Below are 25,465 nucleotides of genomic sequence, written 5' to 3'. Positions count from 1 at the left end.
TAAATATTATTAGCTAGAATATTTAGCGCACTAAGACCTAGTATGATTAGCAATATATTTCAGTGTAGATCTACAATCTTATTATTTTTTTCTATATTTCCTACCTTTTTCTTTTCTCTCTCCTTTCTTGTCCTAATTTAAATTAATCAGAATTTATTTATCTTTTCTTCTCTATTTCCTTGTTAGTTATACATTTTTATTTGTCTTTTAGACTTTAGGCATTAAAAATTCTAATCAAAATTAATAGTTTTACCACTTACTGCTTCTACGATACAATAATTAGTTTCACATTACAGTTGGGAAATCTAAGACTCCAGTACTCAAATTTGAATTTAGCAAGGTCTAACAATAATTCCATGCTCTTTCCACCACTCTTGCCTAATCGTTATGGAAGAAATAGAAATCCTTCCCCCAAATGGAGCCCAAATCTACTCAGTTCTACTAATTGAAGCAACAACAAATAAATCAAATCCTCTCTGTATATGAGGCCATCTTAATTGTTTGATGAAACTCTCACATCTCCCCCTGAGAATCCTCTTCTTCAGATTCAACATCCCCAGATCATTTTGTTGTTCTTTACATAATAGAATTCCAGATTCTCTACCATCCTAGAGGTGTACTTTTGGAAGCCCAACAAAATTTAGTCAATTTCATTTCTAAGATATAAATTTAGAAGGACCCATACTTCACTGTGGTTGTCAATAAGATAAAGGCAAATAGAATGCTTTCTGAGACAGTGACAGTGATAAAAAAGCAAAAAAACCCCAGAAAAATTGATAAGAAATAATAAAAAAGAAAGAATTGATTAAAAATACCAAATAATAGAGTGACAAGATTTAACATATATCATATGATTTGGGCACCACTTTTAGCAAGTGAATTCTCCATTTCATCATTTTAGATCTGACAATAAAATCAAAACTAGCTAAGGGAATTTTCAGATAATGCACAATTAAATATATATTAAATATTATATATACATAAAATCAAATGTACATTTGTTTTCCATTTACAAAAGAAAATTCATAACACCATTTACAGTTATAGATAAAGAAAGAGTCTCAGAGAAGCTAAAATATTTGCCATAGTCAGTAAGTCCTAGAATTGAGAGTAGACAGGTTTTTTTCTGACTTCAAGTTCAACTTTTTCTGTTAATCTGTGGTCAAAGATTGTTTTTTCCAATTAGTAGGTAGGCTCTTATATATCAGTTTTTCCTCTAACTTTTTCTGACATCAGACTTCATGTGCTTCAAATCTTTCACTTCTTAATAGCCAGACTGCCATCACCAAAATTCTATAAGCCCTGAAGACTCCTCAAAAAAGAATTCAATGCTAATTTATTCTATCCAAATTTTTGCAACGTGCTTTACCATGAGCAAAACTGCACAAAACCACTTGAGTAGTCTCGGCTGTTTTTTCCCTCTTAAACTTGAACATATCCTAATAATTACTATTTCCAAGCAGTTCTCAGTTTAATAGTGAAGCTTCACTCTGGCTGGCATCCGCTCTCTGCCAGACACTTCTGTGATTCTGCAGTTGGGCAGAAGGCTTAATATACAATGATCGCATGTCTTAGACTAGATAAGATACATATGTTCCCTTCTCCTTCGTTTTTAACTTTTTGTCCCTTTTGATATGTATTTAGTAAAATGACTTAATTTGCACACATTCTCTCCTACAGAGGATCCCACTCTTCCCCTCCTCCATTACTTCCTTATTTCTTTAGGCTCCTTCCTTATTGCCCTCTTGCCTCTTGCCTTGGCCTGTGTTTGCCTTACATCAGAGAGCTTTCCTGTAATGACCAGTGCCTGTCAGCCCAAAACCACGGCTGGGGCAAAGGCCAAGTGTCTTCCCCATGGAGAATGAGGAATAGGGACAATCCTTTTCTCGGAAGAAATGCTCTTTCCTGTTAGGACTCTTCTCTAGGGCATCCTGGCTCTCTGCTCTCAACACTGCTCCTCTATCCGGGAACACACAAGATTTACTAGGTCCAGCATTTGAAATTTGTTCCCTTTCACGCACACAAAAAGTGCCAAATATGTCAAGGATCAAATCAAAGGGCACAGTTGTGTGGTCTCAGCCATAGGCAAGTGTTTTTGCAAAGATGAACTTCCAGAACCTGAACTTGAAAATAAGACAGCAGGAAATTCTGAGCCTATTGCCATAGAGAATGTATAGGGATCGCTTCTGCAGTTCTAGACACTTGCAGGAGCTTCCTTCTTTCTCCTTTCAGAGAGTTTATACTATTCTTTAGCACATAGCATGCCATTCTCCCCATTATTTAAACATGATGGACTCATGTGCCAAAGCCATAGTGCAAATGCTATTTGCCTCCTCCTTAGGCAAACAAATAAAATGGAATAACATGTTAAGTGCAAATATGGGCAAGAGGTGTGGTATCCATGGTATCGCAACCCTGCTGTTTGAGACTGCACTCAGTGCAGGACAGCCATATGCTACCAGTCTGTGTATCTATTTCTAGATCAAAATGAAGTCTTGAGATCTCTCTCATCCAATTCACTGATTATGGTAGCTGACTATGTCCCTCTGGAGATGAAGGTGCCACGTTGAGGAGTGTGCCATTTCCACACTCCATCATAAGCCCACCTGACAGACAAAGTTGTTCAATGCTGGGTGCTCATGGAGACATCACCTTAGGTCTCAGGGTCTGAATGTCAGATTTGTAGTTCCATCTTAATTGTCATTTCCAAAGGCCCAAAGTAAAATACATTTCCTAGAGGCCTTGATTTGAGAAATTTCCAGACAGAAAAAATCAGTAAATTCATTTTCCTGCCTTGAGTCTTTTTCCTGTTCTCTTCTTTAAGAAACACCAACATGGCACAAGTATACATATGTAACAAACCTGCACGTTATGCACATGTACCCTAGAACTTAAAGTATAACAATAAAAAAAAAAAAAAAAAGAATCCTCAGTCACATTAGCAATTAAACAAAGGCAAATTAAAACAAGTAAAATTTTTTTTCATTCCAGACCAAACAGAACATTGAAACACTAATAGCTTTTAGCGCTAAAGAGGATGTAGGAAAATAAGCAGCCAATCTTTTGGGGAGGGTATTAGTGCTATCTTTTGGAGGGCAATTAAGTAATACCAATAGAAAATTTCATTGTTCCAAAACTGTTTCATATCCTTACACCCAGAATTCCACTTTTATCTCATGAAAACACTCATGGAAGAAAACAAAAATATATGTACATGAATGTTTATTGTACCATTGTTTATGAGAGCAAAACATTGGGAATGAGTATGAATAAATACTTATTAAATAAGTTAAGATACATCATAAAAAAAAGAAAAGATGGGGAATATAAATAAATGTAAAAAATGGTAGCTTTCTCAGGATCACATACAAATTGAAAACATTTCCATTATGGCTAAATCTCAAACTATGCCTACATGGCCTTAGGGAATTCTATTTATACAATTGAATGCCTTCATTAAATGTGAACATTTGAATTCTGATCAGATGATTGCATTTCCATAAACATTCTCTATCATCTATCTGTCATCTATCAATCTATCTATCTATCTATCTATCTATCTATCTATCTATCTATCTATCTGTCTGTCTATACATTGCATGTCAAAATAGCAATTTAAGCTCAGTTAAAACTTTAAAGTAGGGACATCTGCATTCAAGGAAGTCCTTAATTAAGGTAATAAAATATTGTTTTTCAAAACACAAAGCTAATTATTTTAATAATTATTCTTTTCTTGAAACATATCATAGACATTATTTTCAGTTACATGTATTTCCTAACTTTGCATTAATATGAAATTATACACATTGTAGACAAACCAGAGTATCTCTACATACATAGCATTAAATAAGATAGGTGATGAGAAAGTACACACTATACTCTATGTGTGACCCTATACCTATCTTTTAGGAAGACCATATGGTTTCATCAACATTCTCAGTTATACCAAAGGAGACAGTTTTTATAGTGGTTAAAAACAAGGGCTTTGGGCCGGGTACAGTGGCTCAGGTGTGTAATCCCTGCACTTTGGGAGGCCAGGGTGGGTGGATCACCTGAGGTCAGGAGTTTGAGACCAGCCTGGCCAACATGGTGAAACCCCGTCTTTTCTAAAAATACAAAAATTAGCCAGGTGTGGTGGCACATGCCTTTAATCCCAGCTACTTGGGGGACTGAGGCAAGAGGATCACCGGAACCCAGGAGGCAGAGGCTGCAGTGAGCCGAGATCATGCCACTGCACTTTGACCTGAGCAACCAGAGTGAAACTCCATCTCAAAATAAATAAATAAATAAATAAATAAATAGTCTTTGAATTAGGATATTATTTTATCACTAGCAATGTGAACTTGCCTATTGTCTCTGTTTTCTTTAGGATATTTCCATGAAGATATAAAAAGGTCAATTAATATCTCAAATCAGATGTGAATCACAGTCCAAAGAGGTAAAAGTCACTGCTGCAGTCTTAGAAAGGCAGAAAAACACAGAACTAATTGTTCTCTCTAGCCTTCCTCTCCCCACTGAAAATCCCTAATAAAACTTGATTATTTCCTGACTTTGTTATTTTCTTTCCACATCTGTGATCTTGGAGTCATCTCTGACTCCTTTTTCCTTTGGCTTCCACATTCTATTGCTAAAACTTTTTGGTCAGCCACATGTTTTGCCTTATTAAGAAGTAAGAGGTTAATCTATTTCTTACAACTTCACTGGCTATACCAAACACCAGTTCGGTTCTGGAAACATCTCAAAAGCAGGTACTTTGACCTTTTAAATGATTTCAAATTCTTCACAGATCTCAAGAGTTTATTCATCAGAGTGGATGGTCAGTAGGCTCAATTGATAGTTGCAAGTGATGGTCATTTATAACTGCAGGTTGGTGTATACTTAATGTATACTGCAGAGGTTCACTGACTTTGAAACTTAGAAAAAACAAATATTTAACAAAACATATCAATACTATTCATTTTCTTTGTCATTTTGTTGCTGTTTGAGTTAAAGCTCTGTGGACATTTGGGGGTTAGAAAATAGCTCTAAAAGCCACAAAGAGGTCACTAATATTGACAGCTCTGAATCCCTCTGAAAAATAAGCACCTGCTCTTCTTATTTACTGTAATAACAAATGCTTGGTCTTTGTACAGGTCAAACAGGTTTTTTAGATTTTGCAAAAGGTAATTATCTGACGTTAAGACTGTAGCTGTCTTTAGACTTTGGTAATAAGATCTTAATCAAATATTGGGGGCTTCTGATATTATGAGAATACCTTGGCTAAATATTAATGTAGAAAGTTTAGGCCGTGGGAAAGCCTTACTGTAGTACACTTTTATATATTACAGCCATGTTTTCACTTGCAGTGAGCATGAGAAACAAGCTGAAGATGACACCTGGATTGCTACTATTTTACATGCTTAATTATGGCTTGCTGTACAACTATGTCTTGGTTTGCTACTGGGGTGAAAAGCTGGTTAAGCCTATAAAAAATTTAGTAAAACAGAAAGCAAAGGATATACCTCAGCTGTTTATGTGTTTGCCACTCATATTAGATTGTGAGCAGGAATTCTTGTTAGAAGGAATTACCTTTCTCATATGGTATTCTTAGTGCCTACTCTGATATTTGGCCCATAATGGGTGCTAACAAATGAATGAATGGGTGCTTAGTTTATAACACCCTAAAACACATATGCTTTTTGGCTCTATAAGAAATATATATTATTATCTACTGCCCAAATGAAGCAACTCAGGTAAAAATTCTAGAGCTGCATTGTCTGACATGGTAAACACTAAACACGTAGCTATTTATATGCAAATTAAAATTAATAACAATGAAATAAAATTAAAAATTCAGTTTCTCAGTTGCATAGCAATGTGTTAAGTGCTCAAAAGTCAAATAAGGTTAGCGGCTATCATAACTAACAGTGCATTGTATTCAGATTAAAAAAACCCCACCATGACAGTATATACATTCCAATATACCTAAGTGATTTTTCCTCCTGGTACCTTAAGGAGTCCCTAGGAGGAACCTATCCACTATACATGTCTTCATCGACCTGTAGGTTTGCAATAGTCTTATAATTCTTCATGGCTCTTCAGGCACTTTTTAATAAATTCAAAACTCTCTGGAGATAAAATGTACTAAACAAGTGGTTGTCACACTTGTGAGTCCTGAATATTCAGATTCTCAGGTGCTACCTGAAAGATCCTGATCCAATGGGTCTGAGGTGTCTTAATGAAGCTACATTTTTAGCAACCTCCCTAGGTGATCTTGATGCAGAGGGCCCAAGGGCAACATACTGAAAAATTGAGCCTATGGATTAAAAGAAATTATATTGTTGCATCACTTATTCAACAAAATATATTGAGTTTCTCTGTGTTATGGGTCTTTTTCTAGGTACCAGTGCTATAAAGGTGAAGAAAGAGAAGGCATCAATAGAAAAGATATTAATGAGTAGTAGCTTTTATAAACTTGTTCTTCCACCAGTCATAGGTACCTTAACTACCATGTCCTGTCCAAACCTGCACCCAGATTTTGCCCAAGTGGCATTTGACGTGTGTGCAAAGGAGAGTCTGAGAAGGACTTAGTAGTAGTAGAAGTAGTCATAGAAGAGGAAGAAGAAAAACGAAAAGGAAGAGGAGGAGTAGAGAGGGAAAGGGCAGGAGAGAGGGAGAAGGAGAGGAGAATACAAAGAAATAAGTAAAGAAAGACAAAAGAAGGAAGAAGGAGAGAAGAAAATGTATCTGAGAAATAGGAAGGAAGGAAATGGACACAACTTGGTGACTGAATGTGGGACCAGGCAATAGGCAAGAGGAATGAGTCTGAGATGACATTTAGCTTTCTGTCTTAAGTTGGTAGTTAGTAGGGCCATTCACTTAAATAGGCAATACAGGCAGAATAGCAATTTATGGGGAAAGAAGATGGTTCAGTTTTGATATGTTGGACCTGTAGGGTGCTTCTGGCACTTCCAAGCAGAGACATCCAGAGGAAGTTAGGTGTACGGTTTTAAAGCTTTAAAGATATAGATTTGGGATGTACCAGTGTTACATGAAGCCTTGGAAATGAATGAAATCATACAGAAAATCATACAGGAGAATAAAACCATTATGTACGGAGAGAGAAGAGAAGGTGTAGAAGGATGAGAATTTGGTGGGCATCAGTATTTTGGGCAGTAATTCTTAACCTTTGCGGGTTGATGACATTTCTGATAATCAGAGGATTTCTAGAGAAAGCCAAATTTCACAGACTTACAGAATTTTGTAATTTCCAAGGTGTTAAGACTCCCCTTGTGAACTTCCATAGCTTTCAGGTGTTTAAATGGTGAAAGAGGAAGGGGAGCCCATGAAAGACAGTGAGAAGGGGAATCAAATAGAAGTGGGAAAACCAGATTTCCAACTCATGGAGATTTATTCATCTGACCTAATGCAATGGTAGATACAAACCCTCTAAATGAGCAGGCTGTTTCTCTTATATTTTTGTTCATAAAACTAGGAAAGCAAGAGTGCACATTTAGAAGTAATTTATGGAATTCACTTTTTCTTCATAGCCCCTCACAATTGAATTGAATTTCTCCCCTATTTCGTTTTGAGTTTTCTTTCTTTGAGTCCTAGAAACCACAGCTTTGTTAACTTTGGAAAGAGAGATTTTTAGAGTATATGAATAATCCCACAATGATTTTCTTTTCCACATAGGTATAAGATAGGGGAAGGGCAAGGCCAGCATGCATTCGTGTTTTATTAGGATCCCTTCCTTGTATGTCACACATACCTACAGAAGTGATGATAACTGTGAAATGAGTTTCATCTTGCCTGCCGGTTATGTTGTTGTAAGCACAGCACACATAGTCAGTTGTCTTCTGCACTACTTTCTCAGATGCAACTTCTAAGCGAGGCCCATGCTTAATGATATACGTTGTATTGTCAGTCCTCCTAATCCAGGAGTAGGTGTTGGGGGGATAAGAATCAGCAGAACAGTCAAATAGGATGGCCTCTCCAAGGTCAACAGTAAACACTTCCCCTACTTTTAGCCCTTTATCAGAATTCACTTGAAGTCCATAAGGTCCATCTGCATCAACATAAAAAAAGAAATAGATAAGTAGCATAAGTAATCACAACATAGGTCTTGAGTTTGGGAGAGCTTAGTAGCATTTTACTGTTTTTGAAAGTCTTTATCTTAGAATTGGACGAGCAGGTCCTTGCTTAGACTCCCAGTAAATGATGAGGACCTAAATATATTTTATTTTGATATCCATGAAAGTGAAAATTATTTGAGATTTGATTTGAAATAGTGATTTGAACTAATCTGAAATAGTAAAAGCCTGAAACTTCATATATAATTTTACAAATACTGTCATCATAATTGTGATGCTAAGGTTTTGAGTAATGTATTGATAAATCTACAATCTTGTAGACAAACTCAATCTTTCTGTTCTTGTATGACTAGCTTATTTTTATATGCTGATTTAGTTTGTTTTATTATTATTTTTAATTGAGACATGATAATTGTACATATTTATGAGGTACAGTGTGATGTTTTGATCGCATGTTTTGATACACATATACAGTGTGTAATGATTAAATCAGTCTAATTAGTACCTCTATCACCTCAAACATTTATTATTTCCTTTTGTCGGGAACATTCAAAGTCTACTGTTGTTGCTGTTTGAAAATACACCATAAATTGCCATTAATTATAGTCACCCTATAGTGCTATAGAACACAAGAACTTATTCCTCGTATCTAGCTGTCCATTAACTATTTGTGTCTATTAACCAACTTTTGGCTACCCCCCACCACTCCACCCTTCCCAATCTCTAGTAACTACTATTCTACTCTCTCTGTCTATTAGATTAACTTTTTAGTTTCTACACATTAATATTTCTGAAATAGTCATTATACTTGAAAATATTTTTACAACAGATTATGGCCACTATTTTCTCTTTAACAACCATATTTTCGGTATTATCTGTTTTTCTTCTCAGTGCTAGGGTAGGCCATAAAAATATTTATAGAAGACATTATTTCACATGGAACACTGTGCAAATAGACATAGGGGTGTTTGGTATTTTTACAACATTTTAACAGCTAAAGAATTTTTTAAATCCTCCCACCCACGCCCCAGCTAAGCTTAGGATTCCATTTGAAAAAAAAAAAATTACATCTTCCTTATCATTAACTAATATGCATTGATTATCAATAAACTACTTAATCCCCTGGTGTTTTTTCCACATTGCAGTACTCCTGTAGCATTTTCCTATTTCTATGGTGTTAGGTTGTCAGTCGGTGAAGACACATTTCCTATTGCTTTCTTCAGAGAATAAGGAAAATTTAAAAAATAATCTTCACCTAGATAGGTTTTCTCATTCAGTCTAAATCCTAGCTTATAGTCTAAAAATCTTTGAGTTTTAGGTATGCTTATATACACCTTTCAGCTGCTCATTACCAACATTTATGGGATATCTGCCATGAGAAGACACTTTACGTGCTTATGCAGATAATAATATTTAATATTTACAGTGACCACCAGGAGGTAGATGTTATTATTCTAATTTTAAGATGAGGAAATTGATATTTAAACAATTTATTTGCCCATGGTCATATAGCTATTAAATAGCAGAGCTGGGACTCTAAAATATATATACTTAATCATTCATATTACTTCTCTAAAAAGAAATAAAGTGGTATAACTTTCTATATCATAATAGTTTATTGTTATCTAACTGTAGTACTAGTTCTACAATCAATTACTAGCTAATTATATATTAATATTAATTCTGTAATCATCCAATCAAGTAATGAATCAAATATTTATTTGAGAGCTTCTAAGTATGAGATAATATATTTAGAATATGGGAGATGGAAGTATAAGACATTCATATTCTCAGGGAATTTACAAACTAGATATGGCTATGGATAGTTTGCTCAGTGATGACCTCATCTTAAAGGCCCTGAGTTTTCTTAAAGTATGAGCTATTTATCTCTCCACATGCAGAATAATAGAATGTAGTAACTAAACAAACATTAGGGTAACTGATTTTTTTCAATCATTAGCTAGGCATTCTTTAGAAGTCATTTGAACTTTTTGGGTCTCATTTTCCTCACCTTTTAATATAAAAAGATGGGTTAGAGGACTGATTGCCAAGATTCTTTCTAACCCTTTGAAACACCAGGATTCTTGCCATGCCATTAAAAGTATGGCCAAAACTGCAATTACTTTTGCACCAAACTGGTAAAACCATTTTGGATATTGGCAAACCAATCCCAAGTTCACAAATTCCCAGAGTGGTTCTTTATCATGTCAGCATTTTCTGAACAATCTTCCACTGAGGAGACAAATTTTCTAAGCTATAACAGAAAACGAATATACAAAACAATAGATTAGCTAGAAAGCATAGACTAATCTATGTTTTTTCTAGAGAAAAAGGCATATGGAGAAATGTGAAGGAACTCGACGCGTTTTTATTAATATACCTGCATGAGGTAAGCCTGCTTTCAGAAAGCAAACAGAAGTTAGTACTTTCAATTTAAAGTAATCAGGAACTGAAGGTACAGGATTAAAATAAGGAGAAATTTCTGCCCCTTTCCTGTTACTATATAGGAAGCCTGTTCCCTCATTTCAGGCTGTGACACAGTCTCAGGTGAAACCACTGTGATAAAAGCTTTAGAACAGTGTGCTGTAAAATGGAACTCTTTTATTCTGAATTCCACTAAACAGTAAGTAGTATAATGGGAACAAAAATTTGTTTTTGCTCACTCAACCAAAATCAATATTGAGATTACTTTGCACATGGTATGATTCTAGGCATAGTGAGGACATCTGAGATATTGATCACATGCTATGTATGTCTATTATCTCAGGCCTTGTGGTTCAGAAGGGATCCTTCATGTTGTCAGCATTGATAGAACATTAGGGAAGGAAAGATCACCAAGCAACGGGCACAGTTATGGTTCACATTGAAGGAAACCAGCAGGAAGAATTTACTATAGTTTGGAAGAGCAAGAGACCTGAGTCTATGTACAAAAACTAAAGTCTGAGGGTCTTTCTAAGAGTAGAGCAAGGCAGACTTGATAAAGAAGAAAAATTTAGGTCTTCATCTTCCCCCTGGTTTTTGGGGTATAGAGAATGGGGCTATGAAAACAAATTGTCTAGTAATTTAATATACATAAAAATGAGTGTTACTCCTTTTCAAGCATGCTGATATTACTCAAAACTTTTTGGGGAACTCCTCATTTGGAGTTGCCTTAGGACCCTGCCGCATAATGGAGTATTCTCACAAGCAGTAATTCTTCAATTTCAATTTCAGAGGGTGGGTTTAATTTGTAGAGGAAGCCCATACTCATTTAGAGCCAAGGCTGGTAAATAAGGTCAATTACCTAATTTAATAAGATCATTTAAAATAAAATACCTGTAAAGAAAGTAATCTGATTATCTTAGCTTATCTTCTTTAATCATGTTTATTTTGATTTTGTTACTTCCTCATTTGTTGGGTTTCATGATTGGCGTAATTTTTTCTCTTCTGTCTGTTTTATTTATATGCTATATCTGGCTCTTCAGAAGCAGCCTCAAATCCCTCAAACTTCCTTGCCCCCACCTCAACACCTCTTCCAACTCTTGAACCTAACGCTTTGAAGCATTTCAGTTCCTTGCTTCTGATATGTTTCTTAAACGGTAACATAGTTTATCTATTTACTTAAGAAATGCATGTTTTTTTTTTCAGAAAATCCTAAAATTCAGAGAAGCACAAAGATGAAAAGAAAATCATTTGTAATTTTATTGCTCAGAGAACCAATATCCACATTTCATGGATGATTTTCAAGTCCTTCTTTAATGCATCTTTTTCTCTCTCTCTTTATCACACATGCACACAAATCTAACTACATCTCACACTCTACATGTTGCTTACAATCTACTTTCTTCTGACTCTACTATGAAGTTATTTCCTTTATCATTAGAACTCCAGGCTGACTATCCCACTACTTGGAGGGGCAGCCTAGTACCTTATTCAAGTGAATGGGCCATCCAATTGGAGATATTTGGAGTGATTCAACTAGAGTGACCTCTGATACTGAAGATGAAAGCAGAAGGATAATTCCATTTTGACTTTGGATTATGGTTTACTTTCTTGCCTTTGGCAGAGAGCTCCCAATAGAAATAACCCTTTGCCTTGGGGATGGCTGTTTACTAAATGACTTGTAAAATCACATATCATCTGTTCTCTTTAACAATTTATGACTGTGTGGGAACAGTACCTAAATTTACATCATGATGCTGTTTGCCGCCCTGCTTGGGAACAGATGGTAAGTATTTACTGTGAATGACCTTTTATTTTCCCTTTAATTTTTATCACTTAGAGCTCTCCACTGCAGCATTGCCATATGTTGCACACAAAATGCAGTGGTTACTGGATTATTATTTACAACTGGAGCTTGAAGGCGTATCATGAACTGCAAGTAGATACTTGTCTGAGTTATTGGTTTGACATTGTAGTCCACCAAGGCCAATACCAGATTTTGACATCACAACCTCAAAAGTATATAGTCAGTCTTAATAGATTTTGTTATACTTTTTCAGCCAAAATAAAAATTAGTTCCTACTTTCATGAAAAAACCCCTTCATGGAAACAGTGCCTTTAGAAAACAGAATAGTTGATTTTGCTAAAGGTCACGAAAAAAGTGCCAAAGCACTATAATGAAGAAGCTGTCATCTTATAATGGGAATTTAGCCTTTTTACAGCATCGTCAAGTAACACTAGAATCTAAAAGGGATATGAAGAAAGATAATCTGTTCCATTTTAGTCCAGTTCAAGAAACTATTGATTTCTTAATCTCTGTCAGCTATTGCCCTATGGATACAAAGATGAAGAATGCAGAACTCTGGTTTGGGTTTGTGGTGTTCATGAGAGTCAGGGAAAATAGAATGCAGAGAGGACCAGGAATGAGAGTGCCTAGGATGCTGAAGGAGCACAATGAACCTGTTAGTGACACTGAGGTGGTGAGACAAGTGGAGGCAGGCAAACCTTTCTGGAAAGGATAATGTCATGAAGGAAGAAGAAGGTAACCAGATGAAGAAAGATAAGTGTGAATAACACCAACCAAGGCACATATTCCCAGCTTGCAGGGAATGATAAAGATTGTAAACATTTGGATGCCACATCAACAGACAGGATATACAACCAATCTTCAGATTACAGTATACATTTTATTTAATTTTTGTTACTCAAAAGCAACAAAACCAACCAACCAAAACAAAAACAGGGCTAAAACAGTGACAGCAAGAAAAATTATTAAATTAATGGGTCTGGGTTGTGTTTGTACGTATTATATGGTAGGTAGTAACTGTTTAGCACAAATAAGAACCTGATGTTTGATTTTTAAAATCAAATAATCTATAAAGGAATGAGTCCATAAATGAATAAATAAGTGAATGAATATCAATAAGATAAGATGTTGACCAAGTGAAGGATTCTGCATTTGAATGTAAAAATAGTGAAGACAAAATTTAGTAATGCAATGTTCACAATTAGCAATTAACAAGAGTCAAAATCTTTCTTAAGCCATGTAGATAATTCATCTTTACAATGTGTAAATGGAACCCATATTTGTAAATTTTCTGAATGTTCTTCTTTCTATTATCTGTCATTACTCTTTGCATGTGATAGATGTTTCTCTGTGAGATTTTCATACGTAATGTTTAAAATAATGTAAAGAAGAAAGTTCAAACTGTCAGCAAATGATAGATTCTGTGAAGTGTGAACTTACTCAAATCGGGGTATTCTTATTCTTTCAAATAACATCGTGAAGGAAAGAAGCCTTAGGAGCCTAAAGCATAATGTTTAACATTTGCAGGCTTGATTATGGTTTTCTTTCCCATTTTTATATTTTCCACACTATGTATCACAGCATATTCTGTGATAATAATGAGATTGGTGCATAGACTTGCACATGTTGAAAGAAAGATCTTATTTTCATTTTTCCAGATTAATATGAACTGTATAGCAAAACAAAAGTATATTTCAAAAATGATATTTGCATGTGCCTGTAATTGCTTAAGCAATTTTCCACAGGATTTTTTCATTTAAATCTATGGCTAGAGTTTAAAGATAGGCAGGTAGGGATGGAAAGACATACAGATAAAGAGCTAGAAGAAATAATTGATGTAAAGAAAATATTTTACTAGAGAAAAATAAAGTATGTTAAATTCAGGAATGGTAATATTTGGAGAGGAAAAAAGTTCTTCTCAAGGTATTTTTCAGTTTCTTCATTGCAGCCTCTGCATTGTTCTGGGTTCTTGAAATTGAGATTCTTGCATTCCACTGGGAATGAGGTCACACAATGGAATGAATCACGAAATACAACCTGAATGGCCCCTGGCCAGTATTTCAACTTGATCTTTAAGAAATAGGGTTGTGCTAGTAGACATGTTTCATACAAGACAGTGCCTAGGAGGTATGATTAGAACTACTGAACTACAATAATGGTAAAAGCCAAATGACATCTAGTACTTATATTCTCTGTGACTATCCTGGGAGATATTCTCAGAAAACAACAACAACAAAAAACTCATGAGTTAAAAAAAAATAAACTTACAATATATGATGGGCATAATGATACCACTTTCCATTTCACTGACAGGGTTCCTCACCAGGCAGCTATAATTCCCAATGTCTTCCTTGGTCACTGGAGCAATATGAAGGGTATTGTTTTGGGGAGAAAAGGAGTAGGTAGAGCTGGTGTGGGCAGGTCTCCCATTTTTTAGCCACTGGTAAACTAGCCGAGTGCCCCCTTCCACCTGGCATGTCAGGGTCATGTTCCCCACATACTCCACGGACCCAGAGGGAGGATGAATCTGCACCACTGGCTTTGTGACAGGATCTGCAATATTAAGAGAGATAGGAATGATTTTTTCTTCTCATTGAATTATAATAAAACCTTATGAGGTCTTTCCAATATGAAGTCCTGGAGAAATTATTCCAGCATTTTACACTGTAAATGTAGACAGCTCAGGTAATAACTAAAGAAGAGAAGAGAATAAAAAGCCAGGGAAAATGCAAAATGTCAAAATATGAGAATATCCTTTATAGTAAGAGATAATCAAATTCCAGAACTTACTTTTCAAGGATGATCTAATGAAGCCCTTTACTTTATAGGTGGCTGAGAATGGAATGCCAGCTTCCTTATTTCTTGTTCATTGTGCTTTCACCAACACCATAAAGGTACACTTTCCCAGGCAAAATTTATATGGTTATTCCCCTCTGTTGACTTGTCCTCATGTCCCAATAGCAGCTGATTGGGATAGATGTGGTGAACTCAAATTTCTATCATCTGCAAAATATACGGCTAATATATACTATACTTTTGGGAAACTGAGGGATAGTTTTAGCGAATCACATATGTACAATTATTCTTTCTATGGATGTCATGAAGTAATTATAAACTTTAATTGCTTTGCATTTGTGTTGTAACATTATGTTAGTCACTTTAACAAACCAGAGCCTGCATTTCAACACTGTCTCAGTCTGAAAATAGGACAAAATATATTCTTGGGCTTTTATCAAATTAGAGAAAAAAATACAAATCCAATAGAAATTCCTGTTGGAAAGTCAAGTGGTAGGAAAATAGTCTTAGTTCATCATCTGACACACAGTAGGCTCTTAATATTTGTCAAAGTAAATTTCCAAAAATGAGTAAATATTTTCTCTCTGAATATTAACTGTAAAGTTGATGGATTATATAATCATGGTGGAATTATGTAAGAATCTGCAACCACTTTTGGCAATTTTCTTTAATCATTGAAGTTCTTGACTTAATTGATAAAAACAGTGGCTTGCCCAGAGTCACACAGCAGTCAGTGGCAAAATGAAGAGGGCTTCACATCTGGTAATGTTTCTCTTCTGCATTTTGGAGAGGGGTGTATTTAGTAATCCCCTTCTATGTATGACTGCAGGACACAGAGAGAGTAGGATGATACATAAGTGAGAGATGATTGTGTCCAATGTTTAGACTGCAATTTCCTGTCAAGCTTTTAATTAGGGTCGATGCATCTTCCTCAGGTAGATTTATTTTGACTTGTGCTCATATTTTTGTACACTAGAAAATGTGCATTAGAGAACAAACTGACCAAATTCTCCATCCCAGAGAAGATAGAAGAAAGTGAAAGAGAAAGGAGGTCGAAAGGTAACTTATAGGGGAACCGAGTAGTTCTGAAGCCTCTAGCACTTTTCAAGGAGGGTGTAATCAACTGGCTCATCTATTTAATTTAATCCTTCATTTTCCCTGGCAAGAACAAAAGATTGGGAAAAGCTTTATGTTCATGATATTATGATTTAAAAAGAAAAACAAATTGTGTACATTTAATATGCAGAAAAAGCTTTTATTTCAAATGCACCTGTGTGTGGAACTGTAAGTGGTATGAGATAAATAGGTAACACATCAACAGTCTTGTATGAGAAGAACCAATCATTAGAATAGTCACTGGTATTGTGATCATACCTTTGCTTAAAACAGTATAACTCAGATGAAGAAGTTTTTCTTCTGAGAAGAATTTTGGCACAGGCCCTAAAACCCTATTGAGGCTTTACTAAGTTTTTGGTTGCATTTTCCTAAGCAGATTTAACTTTATTACTAATTAACAAGAAAGGATATTATATTAGGAGGGAGACAGGACACCATACAGGAAATCTTCATGGAAATTCCCTTTAGATCTCTCTTTTCTTTTTCCCCACAATTGCTCTATAGGCATTTGCTTTTACCTTCTGCATCTTCACTCCCCTGAAGTCTCCCCAGTCTCCTCTGTGGCCACTCATTTACTCCACAGATAGTTGCTGAATCTACTAGCGATCAGCAAAGGTTTTAAGCACTGAGGACAAAGCAGCAAATAATACAAAGTCCCTGCTCCCAGGGACCTCATATTCTAGGTGGGGAAGAGAAACAATAAACAAATAAAAATCTATAATATGCCTGGGTAGTAATAAATGCTATGAAAAAGAGAGAAGCAGAATTGGAGATAGAGAGTGACTCTCTCTCTCTCTCTCTCTGTCTCTCTCTCTCTTTTCTCAGAGTGTGTGTGTGTGTGTGTGTGTTTGGGGAAGTGAGATTATGTTTTATATAGTGTGGTCAGTAAAGAATTCACAGACAAAGTGACATTTGAGCTGAGACCTAAAGGAAATGAGGGGAGCATGCTAGTATCTTGGAGAAAAGCTGTCTAGGTAGAACAAACAGCAAGTACAAAGGCCCTGAGGAATGAGTGTGTTTTGGCCTGTTCCAGAAGGAGCATGGAGGCCAGCGTGGCCAGAACCAAGTGAGTGAGGGGGATACAGATAGGAAAATGGGGTCAGATAGGCGCTGGGTATGTGGGGCATTGCAAATTGTTAATACTTTGACTTATACTCTGAGTGAGATAGAAGCAATGGGAGGATTTTAAGCTGAAGGAGGCAGGAATAGAAGCAGGGAGAGTAGATGGAAAAGCTATTAGGATAGTTCAGGCCACGGCTGATTATGGTATTGAGTGCGGCAGTACTGGGGGGTGGTAAGTGGTTGGAAATTGTCTATATTTTCAAGGTAAAGCCAATAGGCTTTCCTGTGGACTGGATGTGGGATGTGAGAAAAAGAGGTCGACGGTGACTGCAAGGTTTTGGCTGGAGCAACTGATAGAATGGAATTCGTATTTATTAAAATGGGGAATACTGTCAAATAAACAGGTGTAGAGAGAAAAAATCAGAAGTTGGGCTTTGGGCACAGTATATTTTGTGTATGTCACTTACTTCAATAAGGAAAACAAGTATCTGAAAGTTAGCTGACCCCACTGCCCCTCAGAGGACATTTTCAGGCATGTCCATTGTCCCTAAGCATCATTCCTGCACAAGTCTCATCCTCTTCCAAACAGTGTACTGAAACAAAAATCTTCATGACAAAAATAGGGCTCTTCCCAGGGTATAGTCTATTGTTGAGAAAATAAGATTTTCTCCATCTCATCACATTAGCAACATTATACTTGATAGTTCCCAGGCAAACAAACAATAAGTTATATGTAGTGCTTGATTACCTACTGCTAGGCACTATGTATATCTCTTACATGTATGTCTTATTTAATCTTCAGAAAGCCTTGTGAGGTAGATAATGTCATTAGTGCCATGAGACATTGAGGCTTTGAGGCTTAATTGATTTGTGCAAAGTTATGAAGCCAGGATCTAAAGCCAAGGTATTTTAGTCTCCTGAGCCTTTGCTAACTACCATACTAGATTGCTACCCACATACACTCACAGGGGACTCACCATCAACCGTGACTTGTATCTTCTGACTGGAGGATAGAGTTCCATTTCCCTGAATGTTGACCTTCACGATGTAATTGCCTTCATCAGAGAACTGCAGTGGGTTGATGAGCAGAGAGGCATTGGGTGGCATCATGGTGAACTTGTGTTGGTATTCCAAGTCAGGAACCACAGACTTATTCACAGAGCCCAGTAAGTATTTGGGCATCGTGTGGGGTCTCTCAAATAGCCATATGATCTGGATGTCTGATGCTGGAGTGTGGAAGCCATAGTGGACGGGTAGGTAGAGGGCCTGACCTCTGATGCCATGGACAGTGTGTGATGGCACTGTCACCTTCAGCCCCGAGCAAGCACCTGTTGCAAAGGAAAGGAAGGTTGTGAAGAACTTGAGCCACATTTCACACTCTAAAGGGGCAACTGCAGAGAGAACCTGATCAGGTGATAATCCTTTTCAAAGAAGAGTGGCTTCTAGGTACCGACTATTCTAGTACGGGTTACATATAGAGGTAAATATTTGTCTCTGAAACTTTCTGCACTTTAAAAACTCCACCCAAAGACTGTGTTGATTGCACAAGATAAAAAGGAAAAGCAGAAGTTATTTTCTATGATTGCTACAGAATAATGGGGAAAGGAGAACTAAGAAAGTTTACTACTTCTAAAGTCCAATGAAACCATTAAAACATTTGGAACTATGACTATATTAATGTCTGCCACAGCATATCATAATCTAACCATGTGATGTGAGAAATACTAGGGGCTATTTCCTCCTAACATTTTCCCTTAAAGCCGTATGAAATGACTGAATATTCCATTATTGGAAGTTCTTCCCTTTAGCCAAATGCTTGCCAAATGCAAATATCCCAAGGAGAGTGGTATTAAACCATTGTCAGTCATGACCAGTTATTTCCACCCAGAACAGGCATCTGGTTGGTGTATTTGAGAAACAGCAAGAGGCAGGTACAGATGGAGCACAGTGGTGGAGGAGGAGCATGATAAGATATGAGGTCAGTGAGGTGGCTGTGACAGACTGGCAGGACCTTAGGATCATGGGAAAAACTCTGGCAATTTTACTCTAAGATGGAGATGCAATAGGAGTTTCATGAACAGAAAAGGGCTGTGATTTTTCTTATGTTTTATTAGACCTAGTCTAGCTGCTGTGAGAATACACTGGAATAGAGCTAGAGCAGGAACAGGGAGAACACATAGGAGATGACTGCAATGTAATAGGCCAGAGACAACTGTGCTGGAGACTAGGGTGTTAATAAAAGACGTTTTGGAAAAAGACTGATCGTGACAAAAGGATTTGCTGATACTTTGAGGGTGTCAGAAACAAAGAGGATGCCAAGCTTCTTGACTTGGACCAACTGGAAGAAAGGAATTGCAGTAAATAAATTAATCATGGGGAAGACTGTGGGGAAGTTTTTTGTGGGGAAGACGAGGATTCAGTTTTGGGCATGTTCATTTTGAGATGCCCATTAGATATCCAAGAGGCAAAGTTGTGAAATTCTGGTTAATGAGAATTTAAGAGAGAATGAGGGACCTGGAGGGCCCTGGGGCATGGAGCTCTGCCCAGTGGAGAGCTCTGGGCAGTGCTGGGGATTTTGGGGCCTATGCATTCACCGCTGTATCTTCAGGTTTCTTCCCAGTTTCTGGCAACTGGAGATTTCCCCATCTTACCTGAAGCCATGATATATTATTTTATGTTATTTAGCATTTCTATGTATTTGCGGGGGGTAGAGAGTCTTCCTTAGCTCAGGTTACCATGTTGCTGGAAGCTCTTTGCTTCAAAATCCTCATATTAAAAGGGGCAATAGGATACCTACATCATAGGAACATTTGACATAGTAGAGAGTGAGAGAAATTTAAATGTGGAATATTTTGAATGATGAGAGAAAAAATAGACAACAGAAAAGAAACTATAGACAATGAGTATAGACAACACTTTTTGGGGAGTTTTGCTGTGAAGAGGAGCAGAGAGATGGGGCAGAGGCTGGAGAAAGATCAAAAATGAAATCAAGAGAGTTTTCTGCTACTGGGAATGTTCCACTGGAAAGGGAAATGTTGATGAGGCAGAACAGAGAAGGGTGAAAGTGGAATAAAATCCTTAAGCAGGTGAGAAGAGATGGAAATTAGATATAAATATAAGTACTTTACAATTTTAAATTTCTCAAATGCAAAATGTTTATCCTCTTTGATCGCTTCCCCTTTTTCATTTTTTTCCTACATTTTTTTCATTTCATTCTACTAGAAAGGGAGTGTTTAAGCTTCATCCAAGTCATGTCATGAAAGGTCATCAATATTAAAAAGGGAAAGGTAGAAATGTCTGTTTGCCTTTTGTGATTCTTTTTCTTGGAAAAACTCAAAGACGTAGGCCTGCTCCTATGAAGAATCCAGTTCTACCAACAGTAAATTTATCTCCTTCCTTCCCAGAGTGGAGGTAGGAGCAAAGATTCCCAGTTTGGGCCTTTGGCTAGCTATTAGTAGAGAGTGAAACTCTGGGGTTGGCGAGAAGTTAGAGCAAAGAATCCAAGAGGAGAAAACACCAAAGAGGAAGATAGTTGGTTAGAGGGAGAAGAGACTCCTAGACTCTCAACTGAAACTTACCGTATGGACTGAAAAGCAGATAAGTGTAAGAGAAACATAAAGACATGTCTTATTGTCTCCTTTGCCTCTGTGTGTTTTTGTGATTAACTTCTAAGATTTTTTTTCTTCTGATAATGGACCTACTTGCACACTTTGGTGATTGGTCCATAACAAAGGAATTACAAAGATGAGAATTCCCTTCTGTATTCTTTTCTGCCAAGTGTAAGACTATTAAATCTGGAATTTTTCCTAATTTAAGTGATTAGAAGAAGAGAAAACTGGGTGCTGGGAATTCTAAAGAGGAGATAAAGTGGATTGCAGAAAGGAAGTAGTGGTTTTCGCAAGGAAACAGTAGGAGAGAGAAAGAAGGATGGGAGAGTAAATCTATGTCTCAAAATTACTGATATCTATGATATGTGAAGCAGAGGCTGACAGTGGCGGTGAAACTCTTTAAAGTCATAGATTTAGTAAGACATTGGGCACTTGGATGGGAGATCAGCACAGGAAAAGATTCCTCTTTGTCTATCTGTTTTCTGCACAAAACAAAATGCATTTTTACGCCTTTCATTGAATTTGAAGGTAGGCGGTTCCTGACAAGTTCCTGGTAAGCAACAATTAAAAAAAATAGGTTTAGTACCTGTTATTACTAACTTAAGATATGTAAATTGGAACTTTCACTGATTGTGTTGCTCCCTCCTTTTTTTATTTTTTTACTTGGGTAAATATGAAAATATTTACAAGGGTTTCATGGCTCACTACTGATCTTGGACTCCCATGTTCTATGTCCGCCACTTGCAAATAGCCCTAAAATAATGATTTTTAAGCACCTATTCTCTTAACTTGAAGATTACTGTGTTTGTTTTTTAATAAAGTTAAAGATCTACTGAAATATGAAGTCCTAGTAAAGGACACATACTTGGGGTAAAATGGTGATTGGTCGGTTATGTGACCTTAAATAAGTCATTTTAATTCTCAGACTCAGTTTTCTCATATATGAATAGGAGGTAATACTGGATAAGGCATAAGGCCTTTCTCAACTCTCTTAATTTTATGTTCTTGACATCCTGAGATGCTTTTCTAAGGGTAACAGCTACCTATATTTGAAGGTGAAGGGCCCAGAGGGTTTTGACAGGATCCAAATTGAGAGAGGGCCTAACTAATTTTGAAGAATTGAGTCTCACTTTTTGGTCCATTTACTAAATCGTCAATACTTGGAAATCCTTTAATAAAACAGCAATTCTGTGTTTTTTTACACAGAAATCAAGGGGAATGATGGAAGTCCGTATAATTGCCTTGGGAATGCACTGGAAAAAGCTGCACCACTGCTAATAGGGAGCAGTTTTGTCATGGATGTACTGGTTCACTTAGGACATTTCACAACACAGCCTAGAAACCACCACTAGGCTGAGAAAGTCTGAATGGATTCTGACCAATTTGTGCTTGTCATTTGGGAAAGCCATTGCAAAAGTCCTTTGCTGCTCTTTTTGTAATCAACTTCCTTTATAGTTACATTTGAAAAGACTGACTGAGATTTATTTAATATTCTGGAAACGGTTGGGAGGCACTATATGACTACGGGGTGACCATATCACTGGAATAGAAATGTTGATGACTTTTGGATCTTGACCCAGAATGTTGAATCTCACATATGAAAAGACTGGTTAGAGAGTCCATGACTAAAATTATGGGAGGAAAATTTTATTTAATGAATATTAAATACAATGCAAATATTGAAGCTCTGAGAAAAATAAAACTACATTAGTAGAAGATATTTTATATAGCATTTATGATCACTATTTAGGGGGAAAATTAGTTTTGGGGGCTATTTTAGACTGCATCATGTAACAATACCTTAAATAATATATTGCCATCAATATCTCTGAATAGATTCAGTGCTTTCTTATTAAATGAAAAGTTTTTTTCAAATATGTATGCTTTTTCAAATGTTTGTATGACGGGTGAGAAATAGCACAGCTGTTACAGTAACTATTTGCTTAGAGATTGCCTATACAATTTTTTATCGGATAAATTATAGGTAGCAAGTTATAAGAATGTCAGCAGGGAATGAAATTTTCTTTATACGGTATCTTATCTCAGTTACGTAAAATCTCTTCATTTTGCAGGAAAGACATGAACCTATCAATATGATACAATCTTTGCTTGTAGTGAAATTTGGGAATAAATAGATAATTGAATGCTTCCTCCACATTCTAGGAACACATACTCTCTTGCCATCGTTGTGTTACCCGCTACAGATGTGATGAATTTATGCTGTCAAACACGGTAGTTTACTAACGTTAGAAAACTTAGCTTCATTTTGAGAAATTTTCAAGTGCTCTTTTCTAGTTGTATGAGAAAACCCAAAGGACTAAAACTATTGATTTTAGAAAATCAACCTCTGCATGAACAGATAAACTTCAAGAAAATAAATAATATAAAAAGGCTGGTTGCGGTGGTTCATGTCTGTAATCCGAGCACTTTGGGAGACTGAGGTGGCAGATTGCTTGAGCCCAGGAGTTTAATACCAGCTTGGGCAACATGGTGAGACCCCTGTCTCTATTTCATTTGAAAAAATACAAAAACAAAAATAATAAATAACATAAAAATTGATGAAATTTAAATTTATTTTTAATATTCCAAATATTTGGACTTAAATGGAAATTTAAAGTCAATTTTATTATTACATTCACTATTACTTTCAGGGTATAAGAAACAAAAACTCTTACAAATTATAGTTCTGTTTAAAAAATCTTGACTTTTTGCATATAAGGCATTACACAAATCTGGAGAAACATTTATAATACTAACCATAATCTGACATAGAAAATTGCAGCAATAATCCCTCCTTTTACAGACCCTCTTACATTGTATAACAATAGCACTATAAAAAAGTATCCAGTGTTAAGGTACACTTGAAGTCCTACTGTAGAATTTATCTATATTCCAGCAACAAAGGACTCCCTAGACCGGTTTCATTGTATTGAATATAAACACCAGATTTCACAAAGTGAACTCTGCTGTAGCTCAAAATAGCTGGCATTTACTTCCCTGTTATCATGCGTGGTATTAACAAGCATAACACAAGTATTGTTGACTGAAAATAAAATCTTGCATCTTTAGAGAAAATAGAAATTATGATGTATTTTGAATAAACTGCACAAACTGTACATTTTAGGCTTCAAATTTTTAAAAATTTTTTAAAAAGAAGAAACAAACAAAAATTCAATATTCTTAAGAGCAAAAAGATTGCCAAATCACCTGTGGTCTTTACAACACACTACCTATGGAGAAAAGCAAATTTGCAGAAGAGAGAAGGTCCTAAGGTATAAAAACTGCTTTAGCTATTTGTGAACATGCTATTTTCCTAATGTACATTTGTTTTATTTTAGTTGAATTCCTTAACTAAATTGTCTCTAAGTTCTTCTTAACGCCAGCTTCAAAAACAACACTTATAAAATGATAGCAGTCCTACTGTTTTAAAAATAAAAATAAGTGGGACGATGACCCAGGATACCTTCAAAGGCAAGAAAAATGCACAAAGATAGAGACAGTTATAGTAATTATTTACTTTTTCAAAAATTTTAGCAAACAAAAATCTATTACAGGCTTAAATTTGATATCATAAATACTGTAATAATTGGAACAATCACAACTCTGGGAAACTCAAAGGCTTAAAAAATTTACAAACTGTACATTTCAAATGTGTGAAATAGGTACAACATTAGGTATGAATTTGAATAACAACATTTACAATGCAAAGTTTAACAAAATATAGGAGTGAAAGTAAGGCTCTAAATAACTGAAGAAGCCTAAACGTTAAATTGCTTAGTTTGCTAAGCTGTTCTTAAATTTTTTAAAATGTAGCCTTTTTTGAACTCCTATCTGTTGAATATAAACAAAACAAGAAATTGATTTGACTTTTAAAACTGATAAATAGGAAGAATGGAAAAGAGAACATCTGGTGAAAATAATGTTGACAGACAAGCAGTCAGAATGTTGGAAAGAGACTCCTTTAAACTTTAAGGATAAAGAGGAGAATGAGGGAAAATATTAAGGTACAGAAAAATTTTTTTAATAGGACTAGCCATTGCGCAAAGAGAAAAGCTAAAGGCATTTTGGAGTAACAGTCTTTTCAAACACGTTCTCCCTTTTGTGTAGGAAATTTTCTTGTTAGTTTGGAATCTGACCTTCTTCCATATTTCATAAGATGAAACAGATAACTTAAAATGAAGCAGTAAACAGTTTGCAACAATATCTTTAATTAAAAAGAAAACAATTTTCATAAATTATTTGGAGTTTCACTCTAAGTGTCACAATTTCATGGCCTATTAGAATATTTGCTGAAACAAATACATCAGACTATTGAACCGATATGTAAACTCTAAAAAGAAAAAAATCATTACATTTTAAAAATATCTTAATTCTCTTAATGGGTGCTATAACAACAGTTGTTGTTCCAAGAAAATAATAACAATCTATTTATTGAAACTCATTTATCTTAAATGTTCCTGCTTCTTTGCTGAAACAGTGTATTATTGTTAAAAGGTTCTGACCTGCTCTTCAATTATCTGAATGCATCTACAGCCTAAAGCAAATATTTACCTTATGTCCACACTTAAAAAAAAGAAAAAAAC

At 35.8% G+C, this 25,465-nt stretch overlaps 1 protein-coding gene across 5 annotated transcripts in view; it reads right to left on the bottom strand.

The window, feature by feature from the left end:
- The window catches only part of HEPACAM2 (HEPACAM family member 2), a 43,889-nt gene that overhangs the window by 13,010 nt on the left and 5,414 nt on the right, over nt 1–25,465 (bottom strand). For 3 of the 5 annotated variants that reach the window (XM_023226590.3, XM_023226592.2, XM_023226587.2), the window contains exons 1-3: nt 18,252–18,740; nt 14,569–14,853; nt 7,751–8,047 (exon numbers count right to left, since the gene is read on the bottom strand). In XM_023226590.3, the coding sequence (XP_023082358.1) occupies nt 7,751–8,047; nt 14,569–14,853; nt 18,252–18,645 (976 nt within the window). In that variant the 5' untranslated portion in view covers nt 18,646–18,740. Of the gene's footprint in view, nt 1–7,750; nt 8,048–14,568; nt 14,854–18,251; nt 18,741–23,687; nt 23,689–25,018; nt 25,087–25,465 lie in introns of those variants that run through there. The other 2 variants (XM_023226591.2, XM_023226588.2) reach the window with 2 other exon arrangements.

Source organism: Piliocolobus tephrosceles, chromosome 8, assembly GCF_002776525.5.
Source record: "Piliocolobus tephrosceles isolate RC106 chromosome 8, ASM277652v3, whole genome shotgun sequence".
NCBI lineage: Eukaryota > Metazoa > Chordata > Mammalia > Primates > Cercopithecidae > Piliocolobus > Piliocolobus tephrosceles.
This window is presented reverse-complemented; position numbering and strand designations above follow the sequence as displayed.